The sequence below is a fragment of the Pleurodeles waltl genome, chromosome 1_1 (genome assembly GCF_031143425.1).
Source record: "Pleurodeles waltl isolate 20211129_DDA chromosome 1_1, aPleWal1.hap1.20221129, whole genome shotgun sequence".
Classification (NCBI taxonomy): Eukaryota; Metazoa; Chordata; class Amphibia; order Caudata; family Salamandridae; genus Pleurodeles; species Pleurodeles waltl.
Window position 1 is genome coordinate 780,385,224 of NC_090436.1, and position 12,308 is coordinate 780,397,531.

The following is a 12,308-nucleotide window of genomic DNA, read 5'->3' on the forward strand; positions in this document are numbered from 1 at the left end:
CACAAATGTGATAGTTAACCCGCCCGCTGTATTAGGATCCCATTATAACCTGTGGGGATCGTAATTTAGCAGACACGCTATCTGTCATGTTTGTGACAGAGTATTCCCCTCCACCAAGATCTAAATCAGGCCCATAGTTTGCATGAGTTCGTCTTGCCAGCTCAAGCAGATCCTGAAAGGATGGCCCCCATTTATAGGGGACCTTGTGTATCAGAAATTGCACAACTGACTGGAATTCTTTCCTCTTGAGAAGTTTACACCTTCAGATCTCGGTAGAAGTGAAATTGGTAGACATTAAATAAGCAGCAAACACTAGAAGAGAATTATAAGAACCCTTTCCCAAAAGTCATAGCACCAGGTAGTCCATATCCAAGACAAATTTAGACTTCTGGAAATCAATAAAGCTGAAAACACCCTTGCGTAACGTCAGCAAAAATGTTACGAAAGGGTAACAAAGCAGGGAAATTTCCAGGGGCTAAGCTGCAGAAACATACCTTATTACAGTTATCGACTAATAACTATAGAGTAATAACATGCCTCGGATTTTTCTGACCCTACAGATACTTAAGCTTTGAGTGGACACTGACCAAGAAGAGTGATAACCAACAGCTGTTTGGTCAGGCATTTATTGCGGAACTGCCACAATGTCACTGTCGGGGGGATGACAATACTAGGGAATAATTGACACTGTGTTGTCTATGTTTTGCATCTTTTTTCAATACAAATGAATTGAAACCTAAAATAGTAAGAAGTTACATAAAGATAAGGTAATTACCTCCTCCACTGCAACTAGTGGCCCACAATAAAAATGTCAGTTATCCTAAGAGAAGAAAAGAAATGGAAATGCAGATAATATGTGTTATAAATGGGGTATTTGGTTGGCAGTCAGGTTACCCCCTGTTCAAGCAAGGACCCTCACTCTAGTCAGGCTAAAAGAGAATCACCCTCAGCTAACCCCTGCTTATCCCCTTGGTAGCTTGGCAGAGCAGTAGGCTTAACTTCAGAGTGCTAGGTGTAAAGCATTTGTACCCACACACACAGTAACTTAATGAAAACACTACAAAATAACACAACACAGATTTAGAAAAATAGAAAATATTTATCTAAACAAAACAAGACCAAATGACAAAAATCCACAATACACAAGTCAAGTTATCAATTAAAAAGCAAAATGAGTCTTTATGTAGTTTAAAACACACACTAACACTGATAGCGTGAAAATGTACCTTGGGTGCGTCAAAAATAACCCCACACGGGGCGAGCGTGCGTCAAACAGGGCTTGCGATGCGTCAATTTCACTCACGAGCGAGACCTTGTGTCGTTTCTCCTTTCGTTGGATCGGGGTGCGTTGTTACTTCTCTCCGCAGGAGAGCGATGCATCGATCAGGTCAGCACTCTCGGGTCCGGGCAGGACTTGCATTGTTTTTACACACCCAGTGGTGTTTACGTCGGAAATCAAGGCGCACGATGATCCGAAAACCACGCAGCGCGGGTTGCGATCTTCCAGCCTCCGTCAGCAATGCTGCGCGTTGTTTCTTTAGCTCAGTGCGTCGATTCTTCGTTTGCGTTTCCAGCGAGCGTTGATTTTCAGCCGCAGAGCCAGCGGCGCATCATTTCTTCAGCCGCAGATCGGAGTCATGTCGATATTATCCCCGCACAGCGCTCTTTGCGTAGATTTCCTCCTCTTAGGCTGCCAGCTTCTCCTTTCAGGGTCCTCTGGATGGGCACCACAGGGCAGAGTAGGAGTCTCGCCAGAGACTCCAGGTGCTGGCAGAGAGAAGTCTTTGCTGTCCCTAAGACTTCAAACAACCGAAGACAAGCTCTGAATCAAGCCCTTGGAGATCTTCACAAGATGGAAGGCACACAAAGTCCAGTCTTTGCCCTCTTACTCTGGCAGAAGCAGCAACTGCAGGATAGCTCCACAAAGCACAGTCACAGGCAGGGCAGCTCTTCTTCCTCAGCTCTTCAGCTCTTCTCCAGGCAGAGGTTCCTCTTGGCTTCCAGATGTGTTCTAAAGTCTGTGGTTTTGGGTGCCCTTCTCATACCCAATTTCACCTTTGAAGTAGGCCTACTTCAAAGTAAAGTCTCTCCTGAATGTGAAATCCTGCCTTGCCCAGGCCAGGTTCCAGACACTCACCAGGGGGTTGGAGACTGCATTGTGTGAGGGCAGGCACAGCCCTTTCAGGTGTAAGTGACCACTCCTCCCCCCTAGCACAGATGGCTCATCAGTAAATGCAGAATACACCCCAGCTCCCTTTGTATCACTGTCTAGTGTGAGATGCAACAAGCCCAACTGTCAAACTGACACAGACAGGGAATCCACAAACAGGCAAAGTCACAGAAATGGTATAAGCAAGAAAATGCTCACTTTCTAAAAGTGGCATTTTCAAACACATAGGCCCTGATTCTAGCGGGAACCGCCAGAAGACCGTACCACGGTCAAAAGACCGCAGCGGTCATTCTGGGTTTCCCACTGGGCTGGCGGGCGACCGCCGAAAGTCCGCCCGCCAGCCCAGCGGGAAACACCCTTCCCACGAGGAAGCCGGCTCAGAATGGAGCTGGCGGAGTGGGAAGGTGCGACGGGTGCAGTTGCACCCATCGCGAATTTCAGTGTCTGCAAAGAAGACACTGAAATTCTTTGTGGGGCCCTCTTACGGGGGCCCCTGCAGTGCCCATGCCATGCGATGGCATGGGCACTGCAGGGGCCCCCAGGGGCCCCACGACACCCCATACCGCCATCCTGTTCCTGGCGGGCGAACCGCCAGGAACAGGATGGCGGTATGGGGTGTCAGAATCCCCATGGCGGCGCAGCAAGCTGCGCCGCCATGGCGGATTCCCATGGGCAGCGGAAAGTCGGCGGTACACCGCCGGCTTTCCGCTTCTGGCCGCGGCTGTACCGCCGCAGTCAGAATGCCCGGCGGAGCACCGCCAGCCTGTTGGCGGTGCTACCGCCAACCTCCGCCCTGGCGGTATTTACCGCCAGGGTCAGAATGACCCCCATAATCTTAAAATCATCTTTACTAAAAGATGTATTTTTAAATTGTGAGCTCAGAGACCCCAAACTCCATATGTCTATCCACTCCCAAAGGGAATCTACACTTTAATCATATTTAAAGGTAGCCCCCATGTTAACCCATGAGAGGGACAGGCGTTGCAACAGTGAAAAACGAATTTAGCATTATTTCACTGTCAGGACATATAAAACACATTACTAAATGTCCTACCTTAACCATACACTGCACCCTGCCCTTGGGGCTACCTAGAGTCTACCTTAAGGGTGTCTTACATGTAGTAAAAGGGAAGGTTTAGGCCTGGCAAGTGGGTACACTTGCCAAGTCGAATTTACAGTTAAAACTGCACACACAGACACTGCAGTGGCAGGTCTGTGACATGATTACAGATCTACTTATGTGGGTGGCACAACCAGTGCTGCAGGCCCACTAGTAGCATTTGATTTACAGGCCCTGGCACCTCTAGTGCACTTTACTAGGCACTTACTAGTAAAACAAATATGCCAATCATGGATAAACCAATCAACAATACAATTTACACAGAGAGCATATGCACTTTAGCACTGGTTAGCAGTGGTAAAGTGCTCAGAGTTCAAAAGCCAGCAGCAACAGGTCAGAAAAATAGGAGGCAGGAGGCAAAAATATTGGGGATGATCCTGCATAAGCAAAAAAGTTCAACAATACAGCTATGAAATTACAAAAACCAAGGCTGATGATCTCAGTAGTATTCAAAGAAAATGTGCTAACCGGACTGTTTCAAATGTAGTAACGGGAACAACCCAAAGATAATTAAACTTGAAGTGAGTTTTATTCACTTTTCTATAGGAATATAGGAATTGTGGGTCCTTATATGCAGGGTAGTAAGTGACAGGTACTACTGAAAACCATACCCAAATTCAGGTGATTCATACTGATACTGGCGACTTTGTTGTCAATGTAAAGGAGAAGAGAGTTATGACTAAACTCCAGGATGGCTCCAGAGAGTAGAGGGAGGTCATTGACAAGTGGTGTTTCCACCAGTTGATTTTAGAGAAGTACACCCAAGTGAAGAGGAAAGGTGTATATCATTATTGTATTGATTCCCTTCATAGGCTGGAAACATGGGTCAGTGAAGTTTGTGGAACTAGATATAAAACTACCCCTTCTGGCAGTTTATTAAGCTTACAGAGTGTACAGAAAGAGTAAGGCCTACTTGCTCCTGACCTGCATCCACACCTTCGAGTTGGTCTTTTCTAAACCCAGAAAGAATTACTGTGGGAGAAAGAACATACGTTTTCCAGACTTATGCAAGAATCATCCCTTCCGGCAGCTTTCCAGGGTTTATATTCAGACAGCAAAACAAGAGTGCGACTCAGGCACTATAAACACAGCCTAGAGATGTAGACACTGACCAAAGACAAAGGGCCTGATTACGACATTGGCAGATGGGACACTCTGTCACAAACATGATGGATATCCCGTCCGCCGTATTACAAGTTCCATTATATCCTATGGAACTTGTAAAACGGCGGGAGGAATATCTGTCACGTTTGTGACAGAATATCCCATCCGCCAAGGTTGTAATCAGGCCCTACCTGTTCAAGAAGACAGGTCTGCTCATGTGGCTAATAATCTGCACCATTGTCAGAACTTATTGACATTTATGACCACCAAAATTAATTAACAACTGCATACTTCTGAAATTGGAAAAATACTCTCTACCAATTGTTTTTATAAAAGACAACTTTGGTCTAAAATATACCTTGCTGGTCATTAAACAAATTCATGACATTCAATACTTCTGAAGATTCATATGTATCCTGCTCACTCAGTAGTCACACAAGGGCATTCACTTGTGATATGGGAATCTACTATGATCGGCCACTTTTAAAAATAGGTGAACCCTTTTCGTCACCACAATAAAAGGATCTCCATTGGCTTGTTGAAATGTACAGTCTGAACTTTTCTGCTTCCCATTCATGAGTTCAATCAACCTCATCCATGAGGAAATTAACAAATAGTAGTCCTCATTCAACAATTAAATTTGTATCTAAATCACATTGTAACCAGGACCATATATATATATATATATATCTATATATATATTTATTTGTATATATATTAAAAACGTTGCTAGAAAAACAGACATTTGAGGATTTGAGGTGAGAAAATCTAGAGTGTTGCTGGTGTTGCAGGGTGCTCCTTGCTGGAGCTGCTCCCTACCTAAACTTGGGAACTACTCAGAATTCTCTCTTCTTTATTACATCATTTATGCAGCATTCTAACCCTGAAAGGGTTTTGTTTTGATATATGATTATTCAAAGTGGGTTATCCTGCACCTGATGTAAACTGTCCAGCAGTTTACATCAGGTGCAGGACATTGTACCACAACTCCCATAATCCCCTTTAATATGATATAAATAGTGAAGGGAAACAAAAGGATTGATCCATTTTTGAATAAGCCACTTTGAATATGAGAAACTGTCAAAAGACTGCAGTGGAGAAAGATGGAATGCAGACGGTGTTTTATGGCAATAGATAGAGAAATTCCAACTCCTGAGAGTGCAGCGGTATTTTGTACTTCTGTTTTATATGCTGGGGTTTGTGGCCAATCCCACCACTCGCAACTGCACTCAGACGGTGCCACCTAATGACCGCTTTTGTTTGTGGATCTAATTATGAGAGCATCGCCTGGCACCAAAAGCAATCAACGATATTTAATCTGCGATGGCATCAGAATGATACTAATCTTTGCGTTGTGTACTCACATTGGAAGAACATAGAACCTGGAAAGGTCTGGACTTTCAATACGCGTTCGGACAAACTCTATAGAGGAAAGAACCAGTCTCATCTGGCAAAGGAACGAGCTGGTTTTTATTTTGCATCCTGTGATGTCGATGTGGCGCTACAACTGAATTAATATTCAGTAGGAATAGGGCCCTAGAGTTTTGGACGTGTGAATTATGAAGGATTATGTGAATCACCAGTGGGGAAGCAGAGGCTGGTAGTGCTGGCGCAACGAGTGATTAGAAATACGAACATGACTCGAAGGGAGTAAAATGATATAAATTTGAAGTGACACGGATTAATATGAATTTTTCAGAATATAAACACTGAGCAGATTTAAAGTGTCAGAATGATGGAGGTAATGAACTAATGAATATTGCATATATGAGATGGAGGCATTATGATTATTTCAAACTGGTCTTGTTATGCCCAGCAGTTTACATCAGGTGCAGGACATCATACCACAACTTCCATAATGCCCTTCTTTGGGGCAGAAGTAGTAAAGGGAAACAAACGGATTGATCCATTTTTTGAATAACTCACGTTGAAAAAGATAAACTGTTGAAAAGTGTGGTGGAGAAAGATGGAATGCAGATGGTGACTTATGGCAATAAATAAAGAAATTCCAACTCCTGAGAGTGCAGCGGTATTTTGTGCTTCTGTTTCATTTGTTGGGGTTTGTGGTCAATCCCACTGCTTGCACCAGCAGTCAGAGTTTGCCGCTAAATTACCACTTTTGTTATATATATATATATATATATATATATGTTATCTATTGTTGGCAGTGGCCAGTAGATAGTAATAGTGTTAGGACCTAGTTTCCATGGGAAAACTGTTTTTTGTTTTGCTGATAACTTTGGTGATGTTTGATGAATCTTCACAAAATTTTCAAAACAATTATGACAGTCGGTTCAGCAGCTGTCTGGAAAGTTTTGGGGTGATCTGTCAAGCAGGGGCTGAGAAAAATGGGGGTCCCAAAATGCATTCTCCCTATTCATTTTCTCATAGGGGTTTTGAACATGACTACAGCCAGAACCGCTGGACGGAATTACACCAAACTTGTCAGAAAGCTAGCGCTTGGTCTAGAAAGCAAGCTTTTTGTGCTTTTGTGCAGATCAGTTCTGTAGTTTTTAAGCTATTAAAGGAAAAAATATAGATATCTAGGAATGCGGATCCTCCATGGATCCAAGAGTCCCCCGACTGATATCTGATTGGCTGCCAACACTTCAATCAGTGGGTTCAGGCAGTCAAAATAAAACATAAAAAAATCAGAAAAGGGGGCAGAGTAGGAAAACCCTGACTCCCTATCCTTAGTGCTGGGGTTCCCCTGGAACTCTGCTAGGACAAAAAAGTATATCTTTTAAAATTTTTAGTGACATTCGCTGAGGATCCTCAAATCCGCTGAAAAGTATATATAAATAAAACAGGTGCGGTCTCCCGCGCTTGTATATAATGTAGGGACAGGTCCCAGATGCATGTGGGCTATGTAAAAAACAAAGAGGGGGGCACACAGGGCACCCCTCCTATGGCTCTTTTGAGCCCCGGGGCCCACCACCTCCCCAGCGCTTTATTATAAAATTGGAAGGGGGCAGCGCGGACCGCTGTCTTTTGGGCTCGTATGAGCCCCTGTGACCACCACCTCCTCAGAGCTTTTTTAAAATAGTGGAGGTGGGCCGCATGGACTCCCATCCTCAGCCTTTTTAATGCCCTGGGGTCCAACACCTTCCTGGGGCTAAATATACAAATTTGCAGGGGGCCGTCCAGCCCCGGGGACCACCACCTCCCCAGGGCTGGACCTTGCAAGAGAAAGGAGGAGGCCCACCTGTGTACTGAGACCTGTATAGACCTGTGTACTGCCACAACCCAGGGCCGGCTCCTGCTATCTCGTGAGGTGACCACCCTTGGGAGACAGCTGTTTGCTTTTGCTTGGTGGGAGCTGTGATAGCAACTTCCAGAAACCCTAGTGCCACCATTTGCAGCATATATATCTCTATATATATATATATATATATATATACAGTGTATATATATATATATATATATATATATATATATATATATATAAATATATACATAATGATCAAATTATATTGCAGTGGGGTAGCTTGGTCAGAAAAAAAAGCTTCCCATTTATAACATGCCAGTTATCATCTGATTGTTTTGCTGGATGCAACTGGACAGATACTTGCTAAACAAATTTTAAAGTCCCTACAAATATAAGCATTTCCTCCTTGGATAATGCACTGATATGTCAAATTCGAAACTAACTGTATGCAGAGCATTTGACACAGTGGATAAAGTTCATTTGAGTGACAAAATACAAAGATGGGGGAAGAGTACCTATTTTGCTACAACTCCTAATCATATTTTATTAATAGACTTGGTTCCAAGTCACAATGGTATCTAGTAAAGTCACACCCGCATGAGAATGGTTTGTGTTTGTGCTCCCTGGGTAACCAATGGTAATGTACTATATATGCCCCTCTGTAGTCCACAGTGGAGTCACTGACACGTTTCCTACACATTCTGACTTCAATGGATGGGATAAACGTACAATAATGAAGGCATTGACACTAATTTGGAATACAAATGAGCTAGAGATTGTACTATTGATGGTCCAGTTTTTAAAAAAGGCATGGGGTCAAAGGTTGTGTGTGGTAATGGTAGGGGCATGCGAGCATCAAAGAGGCCTTAGTAACCTTCTTGTTCAATGTTTGTTGTGTTAACTTAGTATTTTATTAATATATCTGTTATGAAAAAACTACAACGTATCCAGAATTCTGCAGCCAGGCTACTATTACATATAAAGGCGCAAGCCCACATCTCCCCTGCCTTGAGAGCACTACACTGGTTACCCGTTGCCAGAAGATGCACTTTCAAGCTGCTTTGTATCACCCACAAAGCTATACATGGAACAGGACCACTTTTTATCAGAAAGAAAATTACCAAATACATCCAACAAAGAACCCTCCGCTCAAGATTGGCACCCCGCCTTAGAACACCACCATACAAGAAAAAGACTATAGGTAGTACATCTTTCTCCGTCCAAGCAGCCAAACTATGGAATTCATTACCCCCAACTATAAGAGCCACCGATAACTTTCTTGTCTTCAGAAAACTACTCAAGAGTTGGCTCTTTCCTTCATAACCACCTCATTCAAACAACTATGAACTGCATATGCCTATGTTGATAAAAATTGTTTCAGATTATATGTATATTTCTATTTATTTATAGTTTCTTTAGAAAATATATATTGCTACTATGTCATAACAATAAAATACACACACACTCTTTAAACCTGTTTGACTAAGTATTTTTTTTTACCCATGGTTCTAATTATGTATTGTATGTGCATATGTGTGTGTATTCATGTATATGTGTGTGTGTGTGTATATATATATATATGTATGTATGTGTATATGTTGTTTCTGTGCTTGCCATGTTCATAGATCATTGTATGGCTCCTGGGTGGGTTGTTATATACTAGATATCTATGAATTCCTGCTCTCATCTTATCACACTTATCTACTCATCACTCTTATGTCATGTCTCTATCAAACTATCCTCCATTCTCACTCTGACTCATCCCAAATCCCTTCTACCACTTTCATCTCCTAAATATCTCTGCCTAAGCTCTTCCCTCCGCTTCCACATCTAACTCACCAAACCTCACTCTACTACTGTGATCTCCCACACAACCCTACTAAATTCTCCTGCATTTATCTCACCCTGCTACTATGCTCTCCCTAACCCTTCCACATACTCTTCCCCCTCTGCCCCCTTTACTCATCCCAAGCCTTTGGGTTGAGTAAATGAAGGATATACCCCCAATTAACATTTCTGGATTTCTTTCCTCCTCCACCCCTCCATTACTCCAGTCAATCTAACTAACAAACTCTCATATCCGCGGCTCAAATTAACTCATAATAATACTAAAACTGTACTCATTATTTAACGATACTAATCCATCACTAATTCTTGTTGGGTTCCAGAGTAGCGTGCTACTCATCGAAAAGCGCTTCGACGCCTCGTCAGGGGTAGTAAGCGCTATATAAATACGATTACAATACAATACAATATATTGTTTAGAACATTAGCTGCAATATGTGTGTGCTACTACATCCTGATGGATTTTATTGGATTTGTTGTTGCTGTTGAAAGTACTGGTTGGTAATAGAATCACTATTCACAAAACGTTGCACATTTTAGAGTTGTGAAATTTGAGTTTTCTAACAGCTGCTTCAACATTTGCTAGGAGCTTGGTCAATATGGAGTCCTTTTCTACAATGCGTGCTTCATGATTATACCCACCGCTGTGTACAGTTACGTCACTGGAGACATGTACAAGGTAAGTCACACTCTTCAAAATTCGTAATACTTTTTTGTGCAGTGATGCAGACAGTTAAACTATCGCTATTGTCACTTTATGGGAACCAATTGTAGCCTCATATACAAAGGGCCATCTGGAGAGATAAGAAGAGAAGTGATTCAGTTGCAGAATGATACAGTGAAAATGTACTTCAAAAAGCAAAGCTACTATTTAACATGCAAGTCCTGTCGACCTTCCATCATATGTCTAGACTACTTGACAAAGCACCCCCCACAATTTTATCAAAGTGATCACAACACTAAAATAATACTCACACTAGTAAATAAACTAAGCAGCTTTGTAATCAATAGAAATACAAATTGTGTTTTGCTCAGATGTTATCTTAGAATACGTTAAACCATAGTTATTGTTTTCCTCATCTAGACCATACAAACATTTCCATAATAATTTTGGTCTGCCTTTGATAAATACCATTATTCAACATATGATCCTCAGAATTTCAAAGCTATGATTATGCAGCACTATTTTCCAACTGAATTGTGTAATCCCTTCATGAGGAATTGTAGGACTTATATGAAGTTCAGCAATGTGAGCCTTTCTGAAGTGTGCAATAACATTATGGAGTACAAAGAATGGATCCAATGTGTTTGACTCTCAACACAATATGCTGTCAACAGAAAATCAACACACTCCTTTAGCTATACTGTAAATTTGTGAAATATATCTCTCAGTGTACTCTCAGCTGTTCAAGGTCATGATGTTATTTATACAACCCTTTACATTTAATTTTGTATTTAATTCTAAGGAATTCAAATGAATGATTAGTGTCAAATTTAACCTAATGCAACCTGTTGGACCTGGCCCTTTTTGCAGTGTAATCCCAAACTTTTTGCCTTCCTTCTCCTGTTTTTCTGACCATCTTTTGTTGGCTTTAGTATCTGGGCACCTTATCACTGCTGATCAGTGCTAAAGTGCATGTGCTCTCTCCTGTAAACTTGGTATGGTTGGCTTATACCTGATTGACACATTTAATTTACCTGTAAGTTCCTTGTACAGAGGTATCCCTTATACCCAGGGCCTGTAAATTAAATGATGCTAGCGGGCCTGCAGCGCAGCATGTGCCACCGACAGAAGTAGCCTTTCAAACCTGTGTCAGGCCTGCCACTGCAGGGTCTGCGTGCGCAGTTTACTGCCACATTGGCTTGGTATCTAAATTTACTTGCCAGGTCTGGAACTCCCCTTTTACTATATATAGGTCACCCCTAAAGTAGGCCCTAGGTAGCCCTATGGGCAGGGTGCTGTGTAGGTGAAAGGTAGGAAATGTGCCCTCCTTGTGTGACAAACAGCCAATGTGGTTTCTCACTTCTATGAGGGCTGCCCCCTCATAGGTTTGCATTAGTAATTCCCTTATATATGTTTTAGTGGTGATTTCTGATCTATTAGGATTAGCTTGGGCATGTTTAGTAGGTTTTGAATGGTAATGAGAAATCCTGCTTATTGGTGTTGGTGGATTTTTTATTACTATTGTAGAAATGCCACTTTTAGAAAGTGGGCATTTCTCTGTGCTTATGACTCTTGTGCTGTGCAGCCTGACTCCAATCCACGTCTGCGGTAGAGTGACAGCTGGGCTTTGTGCAAATGTTCCAGACACCCATCACACAGGGAGGGTGGAGATATAACAGGATTACGTCTACATAGTGAGTGGCCTTTCTCTGCTGGGAGATTGGGAGGCAGGGCACACTTACATTTGTATAGACTGTGTCCTGCCCTCACACAAAGGGCTTGTTTAACCCCTACTGATGTCTGGAGCCAGGGCTGGGGTTTAAAGGAGATGTTGTGCACTTCCAATGTTTTTTTGAAGTGCCCCCTGAGATCAAAGATAACATGAGTATAAGTACAGTGGTTGTTCCCCATGTTTTAAGACACTGCATGAACTTGGAACCAGAAGCTGCTGGTTCTGAACACTGCCTGAATGACCTTTTATGCTGCTGAAAGGAGCCACCATTGAACTGAATTGTTCTTGTGCTGATCTGTGGTCTGTGAAGCCACAAGAAGGACTGACACTTTGCCCACAAGGACCCTGGTGTGCTGGCCTGCTGCTTGTTCTCTGCCTTGTGCTCCCAAGTGTCTCCAGGGGCTGGGTGGTGTGCCTCTTTCCCCCCGTTTCTTACTTTCTAGCGTGGCGTGCGTGCTAAAATGT

The 12,308-nt window shown here is 42.7% G+C and overlaps 1 protein-coding gene across 2 annotated transcripts in view; it reads left to right on the forward strand.

Annotated features, from left to right (window-relative positions):
* SLC35D2 (solute carrier family 35 member D2) overlaps nucleotides 1-12,308 on the forward strand; it is a 344,284-nt gene that overhangs the window by 263,703 nt on the left and 68,273 nt on the right. For both annotated transcript variants that reach the window (XM_069227861.1, XM_069227869.1), the window contains one exon: nucleotides 10,034-10,126. In XM_069227861.1, coding sequence (XP_069083962.1) covers nucleotides 10,034-10,126 — 93 coding nt within the window. The remainder of the gene's footprint in view (nucleotides 1-10,033; nucleotides 10,127-12,308) is intronic.